General features: G+C 44.0%; 1 protein-coding gene across 1 annotated transcript; it reads left to right on the top strand.

Annotated features, from left to right (window-relative positions):
• Window positions 1-4,729: 4,729 nt before the first annotated feature.
• Window positions 4,730-17,611, top strand: ENDOD1 (endonuclease domain containing 1). The gene is made up of 2 exons (XM_039349073.1): window positions 4,730-5,476; window positions 15,011-17,611. The coding sequence occupies exons 1-2, from the start codon at window positions 5,153-5,155 to the stop codon at window positions 16,127-16,129; spliced, it is 1,443 nt and encodes a 480-aa protein (XP_039205007.1). The 5' UTR covers window positions 4,730-5,152; the 3' UTR covers window positions 16,130-17,611.
• Window positions 17,612-21,571: the final 3,960 nt, after the last annotated feature.

The raw sequence follows: 21,571 nt of genomic DNA, 5'->3' as shown, positions 1-21,571 counted from the left end.
AAGCTTGAAATATCTGCAGAAAACTTGATTCTTACCTTAGTTATTAATCCCTGAATCCCAGACAACCCAGTCATAAAATGGACTCAAACTTGAGTTATTATTGTTCATTTATTTATTATTTATCCCACCTTTATTACTTTTTAAGTAACTCAAAGTGGTGAACATGCCTAATATTCTTTCTGTCTCCTATTTTCCCCACAACAACAATCCTGTGAGGTTAGTTGGGTTGAGAGTGACTGGCCTAAGGCCAGCCAGCTGGCTATCATATACAAGGCAGGACTAGAACTCACAGACTCCTAGTTTCCAGGCCAGCACCTTAACCACTCCAGCAAACTGCCTCTGGGTTGCCTCTATTGCCAGAAATTCTTAAGAGGAAACAGCTGGATCCTATCCTCCAACCTGCCCACCACAATCCAGAAGCACTTTTACCATGTTTGCTGAATATTTATAACTGATCTGTTTTAGACAATCACGGTATCTCACAATTCTCACATATGCTCCATTTCTCTAGCACAGGAGAAAAAAAAAGAAATGAGTCACGACAACTCATATTTTGAATTTCTACCTGCCACAAAATTATTATAAGCTCCAGGCCTTGTAATTGGCTGTAAAGATAAAGATGGAAGCTGAAATGACCTCCATACTTAATTTCTCACGTGATTCTTAATAATGATGTTGCACTGGTTGCTTGGAAACCATATATGATGGGATTAGCAAATGATGTAGGTGCATAATCAAAATTACATGTCCTTCTGGTGATGAAATGTAGTAAGGAGCTAGATTCCAATGAAGTGGAATGGGACAACTCGCCATGGCCATATTGTCACAGGACAATTCAACAATTCAATTTAATTATTTAAAATAAAGCATTATTCTAGTTTTTGTCCTTCACATTTCATTTTGTCTCTCCTTTGGCATCCTTTCTTTAGTGATTCTATTCCACCATTTCTTTTTAGTGTAACTCTTGTCCCATGGTGAATTGTCCCACAGTGAGTTGGCCATGGAAAGCTGGCTGTGGCAAGATGGCCGTGGTGAGTTGGCTGCAGCAAGTGCGGTATAAGAGGCAACTAGTCCAGATATGTGTGAGAGAAAGAAGATGAAGACATACTCTCCCTAACAGTTCTCAGAGTATATTATAGATGCAGATAGTAAAACGCTCAGTCTGGTAAGATTTTGTGTATTGTATAGGTAACAGAATAACAGAGTTGGAAGAGATCTTGGAGATCTTCTAGTCCAGTGTTTCTCAACCTTAACAATTTTAAGGCATGTGGACTTCAACTCCCAGAATTCCACAGCCAGCAATGCTGGCTGTGGAATTCTGGGAGTTGAAGTCCACATGCCTTAAAATTGTCAAGGTTGAGAAACACTGTTCTAGTTCAACCTATACCATTTAGAGATAAAAGGCTTAGCTTGGAAAAATAATCATGTTATTTCTGAGTTTGAGCCTGACATTCTTTGACACAGAGAATTAGAAATTAGCAAAAGATGTGCTCTTTTTGGTAGTGGTGACATTGCTGATGAAGCTTATCAGTGAGACGTTGCACTCATGCATGTTTCTTAGTGGTGCGAACACAAAATGACGAAATAAAAGGGAAGCTGCCGATAAGGATCAAGAATCATTTGATGTTAGGTCAAACACAACAGCTGTTTAATGGAGATCACACTGCTAGGCCGAGTCATCAGGACACAAGTCACTGAGTTATGACATTCTAAGCACTGGACACATGTGCCTGACCTGACCTGGCTCCATCAGGCACCATTTAATTAATTCTATTAAGTATTTCTTTTCACCGGCACCTGCTATGATAAGGTTATAAACAGATGTATATTTTGAACTCATGCACAAAATACTTTGCTTTTAGTGCATTCTAAGTATTTTGTTTTCAGTGCAATAAAAGCATTGTATAAACTGATCTTAGATATATTTCTTTCCTTGATTTAGAATCACTGGAAGATGATTTACAACATCAATCTAACTCATCTCCCATTCTTCATGGTGGCACAAACTGGAAGCGTTAATAATCTTCCACAAATCTGTCTGGTTGCCTTCGAAAGCCATCTAGGCTGGTGATAGTCATTATGCTATTTCTTAAAAAAAAATCCATTTTTCTTCAAGGATAAGAAAGAAGGATGAGCTTCTAAGAATGATCTCTGTCCAAACATCAACCAACTCCTCACTATGCATCATTTAATCAATTCTGTCAACCCCGGTTTTTTGCTTTCTAAGCTAAAACTCCAAATGCTGTACTTTCCTTCAACTCGAATGACAGATAATTTGGGCTACTCTTTCCTGCATTTTTTTTCCAGTTCTTTAAAGCAGATCTATCAAACTGCACAACGAACTCCAGGGTGGTTCCACTATTACAGTTCACGAAAGTTTCACAATTGCCTTCTCCAAGATACTGCCATTGGCTATTCTGGCTGAGGATAATAGGAGATGAAGTCTTAAGGATCTCAAGAATTTCAGTTTTGGAAAGGCTGTATTAAGACATACAATAGGTCACTGGTGGCAAACCTATGGCACGGGTGCCAGAGGCGGCACTTGGAGCCCTCTCTGTGGGCACACGTGCCATTGACCCAGCCTTGCCTCCCTCTGTGACCCCCTCCTCTCCAGCAGCCCCCCTGAAGGAGAGTCAACCCTAAGCGTGGCCCATGTGGAGCAGCGCAGCCAAGGACATGGCAGCCAGGCAGCATAGACAAGACTCTGCCCTCACACCCCATTGTGCACAGCTAATGCTGCAGGGTGCGAGCACAGGGCGTGACCGCCATAGTGCTGCTGGGCTGCCTGGGTGATCTGTGGCGGGCCCTGGAGGCAGTGAGTAGCCCTGCGGGCAGGCGGGATGGGGGGTGGAGCCAGGACGGGGCAGGGGATGGAGCAGGGGTGGGGCCAGTTTTTGGGCACTCGGTCTCTAAAAGTCTGGTCATCACTGCAATAGGGGGTTTTATTTTCAATTTAGTTCTCACTTAACAACCATTTGTTTGGCAGCTAAGTTATAATGATGCTGGAAAAAGTGACTTTCAACCAATCCTTACACTTACGACTGTTGGAGCATCCCTGCAGTCATGGGATCACAATTCAGTACTTGGCAACGGTCACATTTATGATGGTCACAAAGTCCCATGGTTGCAACCTTCTCGGCTGGTTTCCGGCAAGGAAAGTCAATGGGGAAGCCAGCAGGAGGTCACAAGTTATAGTCACACGATGTCATGCTTAACAACCTCAGAAGATTTACTTAAAGACTGCTGTCATTGTGGGGTGGTTATGTGATGTTTTGCTTATCAACTCCTTCATTTAGGACGGAGTTGCTGGTTCCAATTAGGGTCATTAAGCATAGATTACCTGTAGGTACTAATGGTGCCCAATGTAGAAGTTCTACAGAAGAACATACAGATGGCTGTCCCAAAGATGCTTTTTCTGTGAGGCAACTGGACTTTCTTGTTTTTTCTTTGAAAATGTTTCGCTTCTCATCCAAGAAGCTTCTTCAGCTCTGACTGGATGGCGGGGAATGGAAGAGCTGAAGAAGCTTCTTGGATGAGAAGTGAAACATCTTCAAAGAAAAAACAAGAAAGTCCAGTTGAAAAAAAGCATCTTTGGGATAACAATGACCTGGAGGACTGAGAATCCCCATAGACCAGTGGTTCTCAACCTGTGGGTTGGGACCCCATTTGGAGTTGAACGACCATTTCACGGGGGTCGCCAAACAACGCAGTCCGCCATTTTTTTCCCCTTTTCCTTAGCTGTGCTACTCCCTTTTATTCTATTGGCTTTTGAAAGCCAATAGAATAGATTCTCTTGAATAGTCTAATTTTATTGGCTTTCAAAAGCCAATAGGAATTGTCCAGGCTGTCTCTGCCCTGCTGAGCCTGCCAAAAGCCCCATTCTGCAAACGGTGCTGCACCAGTTGAGTAGTCCTTGACTTACGACCGGTTGAGTAGTCCTCGACTTACAACCGATTGGGGGTCGCGGCATTAAAAAGGTTGAGAACCACTGTCATAGACATACACTGATGATGACCCTTCTCTGCCAAGACCCTTATTGCCTCTGTTTCTGCCTGTGGATTATTTTTAGGAATCCGGAGGACTCTGTCGTCAAAGTTTCTTGTGAATTTAAGGCTTTATGTTCCAGGATCCTTGTGACAAAATCCTTCAAAGATCCACAGATCCCAACTGTCTTAACTCCTTCTGTTTTAAGGTTTCCGTGGCATGCTAAATCATGTTTTACTTAACCACGATTAATCACAAAATACAACTGGCTGGCTTCCACTCCAGCCACATCCTCCACCATCAGCCGGGTCTTACAGACCACAGGGCTTGGGCCACACATGTTCCGTCTGAAATTCGAAGGCTGAACGCGTGAAGATTCTTCAAGCATGCAAACCGACCGCACCGATCAGGGCAAAAGTTAAACCCAGGCAGTCAAGGACCAACGGCCGGTTGTGTGAAAGCGGGCACGGATTCCCTTGGGCTGGTCGGGGAGCCGCAGCGCCGCCGCACATTCGTTGCCCGCGGTCGCTGCGCCGCAGGGAGCGTTGATTTGCCGACTCCTCAGAAAAAGGAAAAAAAAAACTAAAAATCTCTCCCGTCTGGGGATCCCGACCGCATTGCAGCATTCCCCGCCTTCTCTCTCTCTCTCTCTCTCTCCTTCCTCCTCCTCCCGTTCTGACGACCAGTGATGGCCAGGAGCCAAAAGTCAGGCTGCCCCGTGACGTAGAGCAGACAGGAAGAAAAGCGCGGACGGGAGAGAGAGAGAGAGAGAAAGAGAGAGAAGGAGAGAGGGAGAGGGGAAGGAAAGAAAAAAAGGAGGGGGGGTGTTCGCCAGGGGGAGTGCGAGGCCGCGGAGCGCGTGCAGAGCGCCGTCCCGCCCGTGAGTCAGCCCCCTTCCTCACGTGCAGGCGACGCCGCGCGCGCGCGCTCGGACTGGAGGAGGCGCAGCGGCTGGCAGCGGGCGCCCCTTTGCTATATCACGGCCCGCCCAGAGGCTCCAAGGCTCACAAGCTCCGCAGCCGCCGGCCAGGTTCGCGGGACTCTCTTCGCGGGAGCGTCTCCCTCTCTTTCTCTCTCTCTCTCTCTCTGTACGCCTCAGCGCGCGGCCGTTTTCCTCCTTTCGGGGAAGGATCCCAGCGTCTTCGCCGACCCCGGGACCGGCGCCGAGATGAGAGCCGCCTTCCCCGCGTGTCTGCTGGCCCTGCTGGCCTTGGCCGCCTCGACCCAAGGCCGAGTGGTGGGCGACGACCAGGCGGGCTTCGCCGAATGCGACGTCTTCTTCTACCAGCAGGCTCCCCCCGCGGGCTTCCCGGCCGAGCAGGTGGCCAAGATCTGCCAGAAGTACCGCGGGGAGCCGCGCTTCGCCACTCTCTACAGCACGCGGGAGAAGATCCCGCTTTTCGCCGCGTTCCGGTACACCGAGGGGGCAGCCCCCGCCGGGCAGGAGGTGGAGGAGGAGGAGAAGGAGGAGAGGTGGCTAGTGGAGCCGCAGGTGAGGAGGCTCTCGGCGGCGGGAACGGGACGTGGGGGTGGGGGACGGAGGGCGAAAAAGAGCGTTTCCGTGGAGAAAGCACGCAGCTGTCGTGGGATGGCCCACTCGGGTGCAAGAGGAGATGCACTGGATCCAGGAGGCAAGCAATGCAACCCCTTCTTTCCCCCCCCCCCAAGTCCAGATCTTGCCTGTCTTTCTGCAAAGAGCCCTTGCAGGAAATGCGCAGTTCTGGACAAGATGGGAGAGTTATTGGGGTTGTGGGGATGCAAAGAAGGAAAAGAGGGTTGCGTTTGCTCTGGAAGAGATGGCTTCAGAATCCAGCTCTTAAACCCTTTGCATATGCAAAGTCATGTTTACCCTGGACTGCAGCTTAGGAAGAGAGCTGCAAGTCAGGCTCATTCCACCAGTGAAGTCATCCACCAAACCACCCAGTTGCTGCTTCTTTTTTGGTTGCCTGGATGGGCCTTCTCCAAGGTGTGGGTCCCTTATAAATCGGACTTCTGTTCCCGTAAATTGGCATTGCTGCGTGGGCCTTGTTGGAGTTGAAAAGAAACCCATCACACCTGGAGGGTTCACAGGATGGCAAAAGCTGATGCAGTCTAATCTATTATCAGGGGATGGGTGGGCAAGGGGGGGGGTTCTTTGTTGACCAAAAACATGAGGCTGTGAATCCTGCTAAGGGAAGAAACATTTGCAACGCTTTCATGTCATATGATTCTATAATCTATATGAACACACATGTGCTTTTCATTCATTCTGTATATTTGTAACAATCTCCAGAGAAGACTTTTCCTTCCTAAACCAGCAGCCTGGCCAGTCTGTGGTTTTAAAAGCAGCTTGGTGCTTTTTTACAAAGATTATTATTGCATTATATATTATTATTATTGTTATTATTGTTGTTGTTATTATTATATACTATGATCTGTAGACACATTGTTACCTTCAATTTAGGTGTCCTAATTGTATATTGTATACTTTTAAAATGCACATCTTTAAAAATGTTTATCTTATCATTTATAGCTTTTGACTGGATACATCAGCCTGAGTTTGACATGCCTTTGGCATTTTACCACTATCAAATGGCTGAATGGCTATGTGGAATCCTATTAAATGCAGAGTTAATATTTTAGGAAGTCACATCTATCCCATAAGTTTGCTTATTGCACAGAGACTGATTGCTTAGCAAATTTAATTAAGGAAAGCTCATATAATATTTACTGCAGTAGGTACTGTTATAAGGACAAAAACAGAGAAAGGGGGGGGGGAGGAAAGGGAAAGAGCCCTTAGGTTAAAAACCGTGGGAGGAACTTATTATTTTAAGTTTTGTTCACTTTTTAAAACAATTTATTGGGGATTTCAAATAAAAAGATAACATCCATTCTAGAATTCTGAAAGGATGATAAAAGGGTCATTTTTTCTGTCTTAATTAAAAAGAAATCCTAACTCATCAGAATAGAGACTGAGAGACGGTGGATTCTAGTCCTATCTTAGGCAAAAAGCCAGTGTGTGACCTTGGACAAGTCTCTCTCTCAAATCTAGAAGGAAGACAAGCAGTTGTGAAATCTTATCAAAAAAACAGACTTGTCTGGGCAGTTGGCAGGAGAACATTGATTTGAAGGCCCTTAAAAAAAAAATCAATAGCTTTTACCTTTAATTGGTGAGTTTTTTTTAATCATTTGATGCAAGCTGAAGTCTTTTTTGAAATACAGATTTAGCTTCAAGAGCATTCACTTATCATGTCTGTTCCCTATACCCAGTTCTCAATGTAGAATCTGTAGTTTTATGTCCCTAAGCATAAATATAATGAGTTACAAAGTTTTTCCTTGAAAAGAAAGCTCGTATCCAGTATCTGGCCATAATCCAAGTGCGGTAAAGCAAAGGTGAACTTAGAGCCTGGTAGAGAAGAAGCTGTATCAATAGAGTCACTACAGAAGTATCCATAGTGGTATGTGGGAAAGACCTTGGGAGACAAAACAAAGAGACGCTGACTAGATAAGAGATGGCATAGCCCACAGTTGTGAAATGGAAAGGGCAAGAGATTAAAAAAAGGCCCTGCCTAGTTTCTTGGATTGTAAAGGAGACTGCAGGAGAATTGTACCTTCAGACTTGCAAACTTTTATTGTTGTTTTACAGTAAAATAGAATTAGCTGATATGGTTTCTATCTGATCTACCTGATAAGGCTGACAGTATCTGATAGGACTGAATGTTTCTGCATGCAGGTACTTGACTTAAGGAAAGGAAATGTGAAGGGAACATTAGGAAATTCAACGCTAATCCTTTTCTGCAATTTGCTAATTGTCTCTTTTAAAACAGGTATGCAGGTGAAGGAGTGGCTCTATTGCATTCCACAAATGGAACAGGCTAGACCCCCTTGAGGAAAAGCAAGACATAAAATGGGTGTGCGCTGTCAGTTTGGGGAAGGCAAACGGATTGAAGAAGAATGAATCTGAGGTTCAGATTTCTCCAAACGTGATTCCCTTTAGGGTTTGCCCTTGCCAGCAAAGGATGATGGTAGTTTTAATCCAATGCCCAGAAAACCTCTGGCTAAGGATCGATTGATTATGTGCCATCAAGTTGGTGTAGTCCAGTAGTGGTGAACCTATGGCACGGGTGCCAAAGGTGGCACTCAGAGCCCTCTCTGTGGGCACGCATGCCGTCACCCCAGTCCTAGGCCTTCAGCTGGGTTTTATAAAACCTTTTCGCTTTAGGCCTCCGCTGCCATGTACAAAAAAAAGGTTCAATCAATCAGTCAATTTCAACTTCTTGTGGGAAAAAAGAAGATCTTGCAAAGTTGGAATTGATTGATTGAACTTTTTAGTCCCACCCAATCTGCTGTTACCACCGTAGCCACGCCCACCCAATAGGCCACACCCACCCGGCACCCGACGATGCATAAGTGGGTTTTGGGTTGAAGTTTGGACACTCGGTCTCTAAAAGGTTCGCCATCACTGGTGTTGACTCTTAGTGACCACCTAGAGAGGCTTTCGCCATGGCGATCTGTCCCTAACCTGGTCTTTCAATGGCGCACTCATCACCACTGTAACTCAGTCCGTCCACCTTGCTGCTGGTCATCCTCTTCTCTTTCTTTCCATATTTCCCAACTGCAGCAGAAGGGAGAAGGTCAGCCAGTGGTTTTGGCACAGAATTTAACATTTCTGCTTTTCCCTCCCATGTAGTGCTGGTTAACTTTTCCAAGATATTGGCTATACCACAGGCTAAAAACTGTCAGATATGACAGAGAGAGGCTGACCATTCCTTTTGATGAAAACTTTTTCAGAGAAATATGAGGCGCCGCATGTGTTGAACCTGATCTTGGAATTCAACTTGTTTAGGACTGTTTGGCCATCTAAGGTCTCCCAGAACAATTCCAAGATTGTCCCATTTTGTTGCCGTTTGAGATTTTATTTTACCCAGGGAAGCCACCGCTTGGAAGTTTTACACACGAAGTGCATCTTTTAGTAGCAAGCTGGCCTCTTTTCCACTTTGACTTCATCACTGAGGGGTGGCTAGATGTTAATTTAACAGTGCAATTAGCAACTCCTGTAAACACTTAATTACAAACACTTTTCTGGATTGCAATGGGGAGCTATTATTTTAGGCAGGTAGGGTTTACTTTCTGCCTTCAGTCTATATCCCTAATTATTGGCAACATGAAAGTGGGATTGTTGGGTCTGTATCTGGGCCATCACTATCTAGGGCAGTGGTTCTCAACCTGTGGGTCGGGACCCCATTTGGGGTCAAATGACCATTTCACGGGGGTCGCCAAACAAGGCTGTCCGCCATTTTTTCCCCTTTTCTTTGGCCATGCCCTTGGCACCCAGTGATATATAAGTGGTTGGGGGTTACCACAACATGGGGAACTGTATTATGGGGTCACGGCATTAGAAAGGTTGAGAACCACTGATCTAGGGAGAGGAGACAGGTGGTGATAGTGATAGCGCTATGACTGTAGACATGCTCCATCAGCCAAGGGGATAAGAATTTTGTTTATGACCAGCCTGGCCTAAAGAAATTGTGTAGGAGATCATTGGGCAGAGTGGTGGAGTAACTAGGATAAGATCAAGAGATCACTGGAAGGGATTTTGTGCAAAGTGAGGTCAAGCCTGGGGGCATTTCTGACACTAACAAAATGTGCTACCTGTTTATTTTGTTAGTGTCAGAAAGTATGTAAAGGAAAACTCCGGCCAGCCTGGCAGTTTGAAAGCAAATGCAAGTAGATAAATAGGTACCGCTTTGGTAGCAGCATTCAGTGCGCCTCGGCATATGATCATGCCAGCCACATGACCATGGAAGCATCTTTGAACACTGGTTCCCTCAGCTGAGAAACAGAGATTAGCACCGCCTCCTAGAGTCAGACATGACTGGACAGAATGGAAAAGTTTACCTTTTTAAAGGAAAGCATTGCATGGATTGTAATGGGTCCCCAACCCCCGGGCTGTGGACCAATATCGGGCCGTGGCATGCCAGCAACCGGTCTGCATAACAAGCAAAGCCCCATCTGTGGGATGCAGGCAGCACACAAAACCATGCAGCCTCCGGTCTGCGGAAAAACCTCTCTCCACGGAACCGGTCCCTGGTGCCCAAAAGGAACCTCTGGATTGTAACAAAGAAGAGAAAGGATAATGCTGCCTAACAATTGGGAAGAGAGGTGTTCCCCATCGATAAAAATCCAGAGAGGGTGTTTTTGACAGGATCTGAGTTGTGATTGCCATGAATGTAAGACCAGCTTTCCATGGGTGCCATTTTCTTAGGATAATCCCATGCGGGTACTGTAATTTAATTAAAATCCCCCCGAGATGTCTCTTTGCTGTAAAGTTAAAATAAAATCTCATTTTGTTTTGTTTGTCCCTATCCCAGAACACTTAACGTGGCTGCAGAAGCTTCTGATGTAATCCCCATCATTTTAATAAAACTGATGGAATCTGGTAGTTTTTACATCATGATGGACCATGATGTCCTCCCCAGTACTGTCCTGCCTCTTATCTATTATATTGAGAAGAAAGCAGAGGGCATGTATGCTTATTTTCCTTCCTAAATTTTCGCAGGCTATTTATGATCTCTCTAAGGACCTGATAAGCTGTTTGTTCCCATGTTTCCTCTGAAGGAGGCCAGGATTGTATTAACCTCTGCCCTGGCCAGGGTGGTCTGCAAAGAAGCTTCTTCTCAAAACAGAAGGATATTTGACTGCAAGATGAATAGGGAAGGGAAAAGGCAAGGGGGGGGGGAGAGTCCCTCCAACAAATGTATCCCATTGTGACGACTCAGTTGGCTTACAACAGGGCACTTTAAAGGCAAGCATTGTGTGTCCAGGGAGCCAATTAGTCTCAGAAGCCTGTTTGGAGAACCAGCTAATGCCAGGCTATGTTCACTGCCTTAGCTGCGTATGCTTTTCCGGTATCTTTCCAATTTTAGTATATATGCTGCCGAAAACTGCAGGGACTTGTTCAGGAAGTAACTGAAAATCATAAGTCACATGGACAACACACACATACACCCAAAAAAACCCACATTAGTTGCAAGAGTATTATAGATTAGAACAGCAGAACCTCTTGTGTCAGGATGAGTGTGTTATCAACAGGACATTAAGGAAAGAAGTTAAGAGTTGTGATTCTTATTCCCTTAATCTGACACTCTCTTCCCTGTCACTGCAGGATATTGTGTAAAAAGAGAACATAGAAATGGCAGGTTGCTTCTCTCTTTGGTCAGTTTCCATCCGTTGCTTCTTATCCTGCCTTCAGGCACCTTGGAAAATAGCTTGACACCCTCTTCTTTGTGGCAGCCCCTGAGATATTGGAACACTGCTATCATGTCCCCCCTTGTCCTTCTCTTCATTAAACTAGACATAAACAATTTCAGCAACCATTCCTTGTATGTTTTAACCTTCAGACCTCTAGTCATCTTTGTTGCTCTTCTCTGTACTCTTTCTAGAGTCTCAACATCTTTTTTACATCATGGTGACCAAAACTGGATGCAGTATTCCAAGTGTGGCCCTACCAAGGCATTGTAAAGTGATATTAACACTGCTTTTCCTGATGGGACATGACAATAGGCGGGGTGTTTGGGTTTCAGACAAAGGCCCAGGAGAGCATCATCATCATTCTGAGATGGCAAAACATTAAGCGACAAATTAATATTTCCTCCGAATTCCCCTGTGACCTCAGTGAGACAGCTATACAAATGCTCAGGCAATGTCTACAGTAGCCTCCGTTCTTCATTCTAGATAATTGGACTAAAGCATTCATCATCCCCAGGCTGCACTTTACGTTATTGCTGGTCTAGCTTGTATAGGAGAATGCACAGGAATCACAGTAGACCTCCTTCATACAACAGTTTGCTAAATTAACTCATTTCTTGGATTTGTGCAACACACTGAATCCAACCTCACATTAGCCAGCAAGCTAAATTGCATGATACTAAGAATCCTAGTAAGAATTAGATTCATTCTATTCAAGCTTAAAATGTATGAATAGAGTTTTTAATTGATTGTATTGTCTGGTTGTATCGAGTTTTTAATCGACTGTACTGTCTGGTTGTAGGACATGCCACCCAGTAGTTAGGAGGGAAAGGATGTCTGGAAGAGATCTTGCAAAGATAATGTTGGGTAGTAAGATATATTTCAGCAACATGCCTCAGGAGAAAGATTTGTTACTATTTCTGTAGCATATTTTCAGTGGTCAAGCTCTTTTGTGCTCTTTTGCGCTGCTTCTTTTTCATTTGGCCTGGGAGAAACAAAAATGCCTATGACTCATATAATGGCAGAGGCCTAACTCACTTTTGCATTTTGCAAAATCAAAAGCTATTCAAATACAGGTAGTCCTCTTTTCTTTATGGCCACAATTGAGACAGGAATTCCTCTTGCCAAGCAAGACAGTTGTTTTTAACAATGTTTTTGCCATGGCTATTAAATGAATCACTGTAGTTGTTAAGTGAATCACATGGCCATTCGGCGAATCCAGCTTCCCCACTGATTTTGCTTGGCAGGGAATGTTGTAAATGGCGATCATGTAACACCTGGATGTTGCAACCTTCATAAATATATCCTGGTTACCAAATGCCTGATTTTGATCCTGTGACCACAGGCATGCTGTCATGGTCATAAGTGCAAGGATCAGCTATAAATCACTTTTTTCAGTGCTTTTGTAACTTTGAACAAATAGCTTGTAAGTCGAAACTGAATAGGGCATCACATAGACCAGGGCCTCAATTTCATTGAGGACCGCATCAGCATTGTGGTTGCCCTCAGGGGGCCGGGTGGGTGTGGCCAGGGTGGGTGCAGCCTACTGGGTGGGCGTGGATGGAGTGGGTGTGGCCTACTGGGTGGGTGTGGCCAGTTCTACATCGTTTGGGTCAATGATGCCTGTGGGGGCAGGAGTGGGACAGATCTGAGGGTCTCTGGCAGAAGGGGTGGGACCAGGGCAAGTGCCAAGGCATGGTCCACTGGAGGAGCCTCACTGTTCCTCTCAGGCCATGCGGGGGGGGGGGGGGTTATGGAGCTAAGACTGAATGCGTTTCAGCATAGATGGCCACCACAAAATTGTACATTGGCTCCGGACGGCCTGGTCCAGGGCCAAGGCAGTAGGGGCCATTCCCTCACTGTTTCCAGGATGGCTTCGCAGGCCACATGAAACCACTTCGCGGGCCGCCCCCGGGCCTTGTGTTTGACACGTCTGACATAGACAAACTCCAGGCAGTAGTTCATAACTCACATTAAAAATACACCCGTAGATGAATGTGTGAAACAATTGCACTGAGCAATGTTGCACAATAGTTGACTGCTACTGACAACAGTTAGGCACAGCCAGTTGAAATGATACACTCACGTGTGACACTTAACCCCCAAAGTGCAACCCTCATTTTGGGCTTAGCACTTTTATCTGTTGTATTAGTGTACTGTTGTTCACATGAATGGAGGAAGATGAAGTTTGAAGACCCCCGATTTAATGGAATCCCACTGAGCTATCAATGGCCAACACATTCCTGTATTATGTAGTCCTTATTAATTTCCCAAGAATGTCGTGGGAATTTCCATTTTTGTTTAATGTTATCCTTCGTAGGGTGGTAAAGACTTCTAGGCTTTTTACTTGAGGTATCCTGGAGGGTTACAGAATGTAAACTCTTCTGATTATGTGCTTCTGATTCACAAAAGGTGAGGAATGTCAGGATGTTACCAAAGGCATAGAATTCATTCTTGCTTTGGAGAAGGAATGTTAGACTCTGTGAATCAGAAATTGGCATAAAACCCTGTTACAGAATGTAAACTCTTCTGACTATGGAATAGGAGTCAGAAGAACCGGTTCATAACACAAGGCTGCAAAAATCTGAAACCAGAAGGCAGGTCTATGTGTAAGGCTGATCCAGGTGGTTTATATATCTTCATGACTGAAGAATCAATCAATGTAAGGTTTCTGCATGTACAAAGCCAGCCTCCTTCTGGAGTAATTCCATAAATCATGGTTATATTAATCATATATAAACTATGTCATGAGATTACTAACATGACCTTTAAAAATAACTTAAGTATATACTAACCCAGTGTTTCTCAACCTTGACAATTTTAAGGCATGTGGACTTCAACTCCCAGAATTCCACAGCCAGCATTGCTGGCTGTGGAATTCTGGGAATTGAAGTCCACATGCCTTAAAATTGTCAAGGTTGAGAAACACTGTACTAACGTCTCTTGGATTGCCTCAAAATCTTTCCAGTTTACTTTTTCCCAAGATGTCCATGAATGTATTGCTCCATGACCAATGAATAGTACCAAAACAAATACAAAATCAGAAATTTCAGTTGTCCCTATTGTTAACTATTAGTTCTAGATTTCAACAGTTGCAGCGTATGTTTTGTAATTTGCATTTTTGAGCATTTAAAATTATGCATAATTTCAAGCTCTAACTCTGGACACAGGCTTTGTTATAAAAAAAATCAATTTTCCAAATTTAAACGGGCAATACCAGGATTGTCTTAAAACAACCGTCACCAAAATATTGGAAATGGTTTATGATTTCCAAAATTATGGCGTTTTTGATGCTCTTTAAGCTCTGCTGTTTGCTTGCAGGTTTATTTTTTTTTATATTCTGCCTTTATTAGTTTTATAAATAACTCAAGGCAGCAAATATGCCTAAAACTTCCTCCTCCTCCTATTTTCCCTACAATAATAACCCTGTGAGGTGAGTTGGGCTGAGAGAGAGAGATTGACTGGCCCAAAGTCACCTGCCTGGCTTTGATGCCTAAGTCAGGACTAGAACTCACAGTCTCCTGGTGATTGGGCCAAAATCACCCCAGCCAACTTTCATGCCTTAACCAGGACTAGAACTCACAGTCTCCTGGTTTCTAGCTTGGCGCCTTAATCATTGAACCAAACTGGCTCTCAGATGTTTCATTATCCACTTTGGTAGCATCATCACTGCAGATTTCCAAAATATTCTTTCCAACCATTTATTGGCCTTAATGGATGCATTAGTACCTTACGGGAAATGGCTCAGATTGCAAATACGAGTTCTGAATTCAGCAATTGCTCTTATTCCTTTTTTCAGATTGATGACCCTGGAAATAATGAGGCAGAAATGATGCCGGAAGCTGAGATTGCAGAGTCGGTGGAACATCTGGGTAAAAACCAGGCCCTCATGGCAGATTATGTAGACTCTGGCTATGAGAGGGGGCGCCTAAACCCCAGCTCTCTTCATAAGGACGATCATCACGTTGCCACCCACACACTGACCAACGCAGTGCCGCTCTCCCCTCCTTTCCAGGACCTTTGGCACTGGGAAGTAGAGCAGCTCGTCAGCCACAGTTTGGCTCCTCACTGTCAAAATGGGAAAGATCTTCATCTCCTCTCCGGAGCAATGCCTTCCTCTCTTAAGGTAAAGGACAAAATTGCGGTCCCCAAATTTGTCTGGCTGGCAGCTTGCTGTGACAATGGTGCCGAGTCCTGGTCGGTGGGATTTATTAAAGAAGCCGATGTTGAGAGTCGTCTGGAAGACCTAACGGTAGAAGCTCTCGAGAAGAAGCTTCCTGCAGGAGCCGAGCTGTTTAAGAACCACTGTGGCCACGATCGACAGGATCCTAAGAAGCTGAAGGCCGTGTTGCACTCGGTGAAGGAAGTCCAGGGGAAGAAACCAACATGTGTGAAAAAGCCCACTCAAAATAAGCACACCCAGACCGCCAAGGAGCAGAGTGGCTTTCTGAAGAACTTTTTTCATTTTGTTGTTAGCCCTATCTTGAAACTGCTTCAGTTTGTGTGGTATCTGGTTTGCCAGCTTGTGAAATGTGTGTGGTGTTTGGTAAAGTTCATCGTCCAGAAGATTTTCAGCGCAGTGTGCACCTTCATCAAAGGGATAACCGCCGCCCTGCTGGATATCTTTATCTGCCTGGCCCAAGTGGGTGTCAGCATCTTGAATGGTATTGCGAAGAACATCTACAATGTTCTCATGGTGACCTACAGGATTCTTAGCGTCCCCATTAATCTGATCCTGGATATTGTGTCTTTCCCTTTTTACACTTTGGGTGCCATTCCGGGTGTGCTCAAAGATATTGCTTCAGGCATTGGGGGCTTATTCTTATTGGTCATTGATGCTACCACAAGTTTGGTGAAGGGCCTAAACCATGTTGTGTCTTTCCTAGCTAAGAAGATTCTTCCCACGACTGTTTTTTAAGATTGACTCCAGAGATTATCTTCCAAAGCAATACTTGTCCTCTATATTGCTTATCTTCAGCTATTCTTAAATGTATTTATTGTGGTGACATTTCCAGTGATGAACCGATGTTCTGGTAACATGGGTGAGCTACGTAAACCTGAAATGGGAATTTAATGGCGAATTAAAATTGCACTTATTGTAAAACGTTGAACTTGTGGAGCTGTTGAACTTATTGGCTTCCTAGCTTGTGTCCAGCCTTTTGAAAAACATGGAACACACTGGATCTGAGATCCTGTTGACTAAAACATTTAAAATGTGAATATTGCATTGTTCTTAGCAAGCAGTGGTTGCCCAAATCTTTTGGTTCTCTGGATAACCCAACAACCTCTAGTTGTGCTGGATTGCAGTTGCCCTCACTTTCAACCAGAATAATCCTCCACTGTGCTGGGTAGAAATTTTGGATGTTGTAATTCAATCCTCTGGAGGACATTGGGATGGAGAAGGTCGAGTTTTAGAATATGGAAAGGATTTTCCTGTGGGTGCGAATGGTTTTTCAAAGATTTTAATGGTTTTGTAGGTCAAGTTTACCTTAGTACAATGTTAGTACAAGTTTGAATTCACTAACCCCAAATTTAATAATGCTTAAAATATAAGTGTGATTAGGGAGAAGGCCATCTGCTTAACATCCCAGTTACTGAGCCATGGCTACTAATATAACTCATGATCTGTACATTATGCTTGCTTCATTATCTTCAAGGCAAGTAACAGGGATAGTAAATTAGGGCAGTATTTTAGGAACCCATCAACTAAAGTTTGCTGAAGAGAAAATACATTTCTAAAACGAAGAAGTGCAACAAGATTGACTTAGTCCTTCATTTAGTCCTTCATCTCACATTGGACATAAATGGGATTCACACATTCTGGTTGTTTAACTGGTTAATTGAATAAGCCACAATTACCTTGTTTCACATGACAGACTAAGCCCCTAAAGTATGGTTTTTCAGATTACAGTGTCTGGGTTCATGTAAGCCAAACAAACCTCGGGCTTGATCACGGATAGTTGCCAGCATGAGGTCACACTTGCCATGATGTCATCATACAAATGATGCTACTTGGATAATTAATGCAATTTGCATGATGACATCATGGCATGGTCATGCCATTTGCCTCTTAGGAGGCCCACTACAATTGCCTGCATCAAGTTCAGCTCCTCACCCCAAAAGTGTAGATTAGGTGAGGAGAATATTGAGCAAATACCCAGGATTACTTACTGCATTGAGCCAAATAATGTATGTAAAGTGCTAGATATACTGTTCATGTATTGCTGCTATGTATATTTTGGTATCATATACTGTATTCTTTCTGGCAGTTTGTAGTTTTCTGATTTCTGGCTCCAAAGTCTGTCTGTGGGTGGGTTACAAATAAAAAGACAGTTATATGTATGAAAACCCAACCAGCCAGAATAACAAAATACCAACAATAAATCAACCATAATGCCTGTGTCCTTCACAATTGCCCTGTCTCCAAGGTGTGGGAGAACAAGCCGCTGTAACTATTTTCTAAATGACATGAGAGAGAGCCAGTTTGGTGTAGTGGTTAAAGATACCGGGGTAAAAAGCAGAAAACCATCAGTTCTAGGTTTGTATTAGGCATGAAGTGCGCTGGCTGACCTTGGGCCAGTCCCTCCATCCTCAGCCCTAGGAAGAAGGCAATGGCAAAGTCATTTCCAAAATCTTGTCAAGAAAACCTCAGGGACTTTTCCAGGCAATCTCCAGTAGTCAACACTGACTTAAAGCAATATTGCATCTGAAGTCTACCAAACGGGTTCAAAGAATTAAGGATTCATTGAAATATATGGATATTCACAAATGGTAGCTTTAAAGACACCCCTCTTCTCCTGCAGAAACATTAACAAAACCGTAGTCCCTTAGCTGAAATGATGCAGGACCCAAAATGGGGATTTTCCCCCTTAATCTTCAGGAGGCTCGGCCCAAGAAAAGTTACCAAACCCAAATTCACTGTGTTCTGTGCAGAAAGGAATGGCCTTTTGGATATGCCAAGCTTTTGAAGACATCATTTATAGCAATATATTGCCTCTGTTTCCAGAAATGTGATTATCGCGTAGGCAAAGTTAGTACCAGCAATGCAAAAAGGGGCATTGTAAGCCACCCACAGTCACCTTGTGGTGAGGTGGGGAAGGGGCAGATAAATTTAATAAATGAAGTAATGATTGATTGATCATGCAAATTCTGTGCAAGTCCCAGGATTTGCAGAAGACTTCTAGAACAGCCCCATATAATTTTCCTCCCGTAAGGTGTGTGAACATGGAAGGCAAACATACTGCAAAATTGGAGAATGGAGCACACTTAATGGCTTAGTAATGGAACATTTATCAACAAATTATGCAATGTGCAGGAAGGAATATGTTATGTATGGGAACAGCCTTAGGAATGGAGATGAGTGAATGGAACAGAATAAAGTTTTGACTGAAGGAACAGCAGACTAGGTCCTAAAACAGTGTTTCTCAACCTCTGCAACTTGAAGATGTGTGGCCTTCAGCTCCCAGAATTCCCCAGCTAGCTGTGCTGGCTGGAGAATTCTGGGAGTTGAAGGCCGCACATTTCCAAACTGCCAACGTTGAGAAACATGAACTGTTTTCTTTCAGATTTCTAGAACTCTGCTATCTTTGGCAATCCCTGCACCCCCAGCTATTTTTATTACGCATTGTAGTGGTTTCTTAAAATACATGTAAGTTTTGAACTTGCTGCAGGACATTGAGATGAAGACAGCACAGAAATTCAATTGTTAAGAAAATAAACAGCATTTTCTCGAGGGCAGTGGATGTCATACTTTATGAAATTACGGACTGCTGAAGAAAGATTTAGAGCATGCAAGAACCACTCAATTAAATAGGCTTAAAATACAGAAGGATCTTGACAGACTTGAACGTTGGGCGCTATCTAACAAAATGAAATTCAATGGTGAAAAAAATAAGGTTCTACATTTAGGCAAGAAAAAACAAATACACAGGAATACTATAGGTGGTACCTTGCTCAATGGTTATAACTGTGAGAGGGATCTCGGAGTCCAAGTGGACAATCACTTAAATATGAGCCAACAGTGTGCTGCAGCTGCCAAAAAAGCCAACATAGTGCTAGGCTGCATTAACAGAGGGATAGAATCAAGATCGCATGAAGTGTTAATATCACTTTACAATGTTTTGGTAATACTGCATCCAGTTTTTGTCACCATGATGTAAAAAAGATGTTGAGACCCTAGAAAGAGTACAGAGAAGAGCAACAAAGATAATTAGGAGACTGGAGGCTAAAACATGAAGAAACAGTTGTTGGAATTGGGTATGTCTAGTTTAATGAAGAGAAGGACTATGGGTGACATAATAGCAGTGTTCCAATATCTCAAGGGTTACTACAGAGAAGAGGGAGTCAAGCTATTCTCCAAAGCACCTGAAGGCAAGACAAGAAGCAATGAATGGAAACCAATCAAGGAGAGAAGCAATCTAGAATTGAGAAATTTCCTGACAGAACAACTAATCAGTGGAACAACCTGTCTCCAGAAACTGTGAATGCTCCAACACTGGAAGTTTTTAAGAAGAGACTGGACAACCATTTGTCTGAAATAGTATAGGTCAGGGGTGGTGAACCTATGGCACTGGTGCCAGAGGCGGCACTCGGAGCCCTCTCTGTGGGCACACGTGCTGTTGCCCCAGCCTTGCCTCCCCCCTCCTCACCAGCACCCCCCCTTGAGGAGTGCCGCCCCCCCCGAGCGTGGCCCACGCAGAGCAGTGCAGCCAAGGACATGGCAGCCAGACAGCATAGACAAGACTCTGCCCTCATGCCCCATTGCGCAGTTGATGCTGCGGGGTGTGTGCAGAGGGCATGGCCGCCATGGTGCTGCTGGGCGATCTGCGACGGGCCCTGGAGGCGATGAGCGGCCCTGCGGGCAGGCAGGGTGGGGACGGAGCAGGGGCGGGGCCAGTTTTTGGGCACTCGGTCTCTAAAATGTTTGCCATCTCTGGTATAGGTTCTCCTGCTTGAGCAGGGGGTTGATCTAGAAGACCTCCAAGGTCCCTTCCAGCTCTATTCTATTCTAAATGCTCTTCCTTGCTGCTTTTTTTCCTCTTGTAAGAATATAAATTCACCTTTAGGGGCAGCTAAAGTAATGATCCATTCCATTTTGGAAGGCTTTTTAAAACTAAACTTTGTTTACTGACAGAGTATAATCCAAAATTAAGTTTTGTATTTACTGCTTGAGTCATTTTACATATTGCAATTGACTCACCTGCATTTTCTCTGCATTCCGGTTTGGGCCTGCTATTAGGCTTATCTCTAGTGTGATTGTATGCATGGATTTTTTTTTCAAGCCCAGTGCATGTCAGTACAAAGGTTTCTGTTGTCTCAGCACACCCTATTTTTTGTTGCTGTTTGATACACAAACAAGGATAGAAACGAGAGTGACATTGATGTGAATCTGATAGAAGAATGGCAATGAAAGCGATGAAGAGCTAAATCCATTTCCATATATTGTAAAGCAGGGGTCTTCAAACTTGGCCCTTTTGTGACTTGTGGACTTCAACTCCCAGAATTCCTCAGCCAGGCACGCTGGCTGAGGAATTCTGGGAGTTGAAGTCCACAAGTCATAAAAGGGCCAAGTTTGAAGACCCCTGTTGTAAAGGAAGGACAGTTTTGGATGAATCTAACATCTTGAGGGGAATCGTAAGACTTAAAGAGAGCCAGTTTGGTGTAGTGGTTAAGAACCAGGTTAGAAAATAGGAGACCCTAAGTTCTATCCCCCCCCCCTTAGGCACAAAGCCAGCTCCCTCGCTCAACCTTAAGTAGAAGGCAATGGCAAACTATTTCTGAAATCTTGCCAAGAAAACTTCAGGGGCTGGTATACGCAGTTGCCAGGTGTCAACACTGGCTTGAAGATGGGCACACTTAAAACAGCCCTAGAATAAATTGCAACCGATGTTGTGTCCATTCTGTAGAAATATTAGGGGAAGATTCAAAGGTCTTCCACTTTCTCTAATCTGCAAGGAATCCCATTTTACCCTAATCTCTTTGTGAATGGAAAGAATTCATTCATCTTAGTTCCCAGGAGAGAAGACCTGCTTCCTAAATCAGACCCACAGCATTAATATTTACCCTGGAGATTAAATTATTGAAGACAGTCCATGGAAGTTCCCTTGAATTTTTATATGAACGTATCCTCTACTACTAATTAGCATATCAGAAATACCAGGAGTGGGGCACAAAGAACTTCAATTTGAAATCAAGTTTATTTAGATCTTAACAACTGAATTTGTCACTCAGTGCCACAATCTGTAATGTGTAAGATAGAATCACCCAAGTGTTGTTTTTCCATTCTAGCCAGAGTAGCCAAGATGAGCAAAACTTAATTTAGACTTGTCTGCAACTGCGCGTAGGTGTCGACACACACCCA

Source organism: Crotalus tigris, unplaced genomic scaffold, assembly GCF_016545835.1.
Source record: "Crotalus tigris isolate CLP2741 ecotype Arizona unplaced genomic scaffold, ASM1654583v1 scf7180000018224.911827, whole genome shotgun sequence".
NCBI classification, from domain to species: Eukaryota; Metazoa; Chordata; class Lepidosauria; order Squamata; family Viperidae; genus Crotalus; species Crotalus tigris.
Note: the sequence above shows the minus strand (reverse complement) of the source record. Positions and strands in the feature narration are given on the sequence as shown.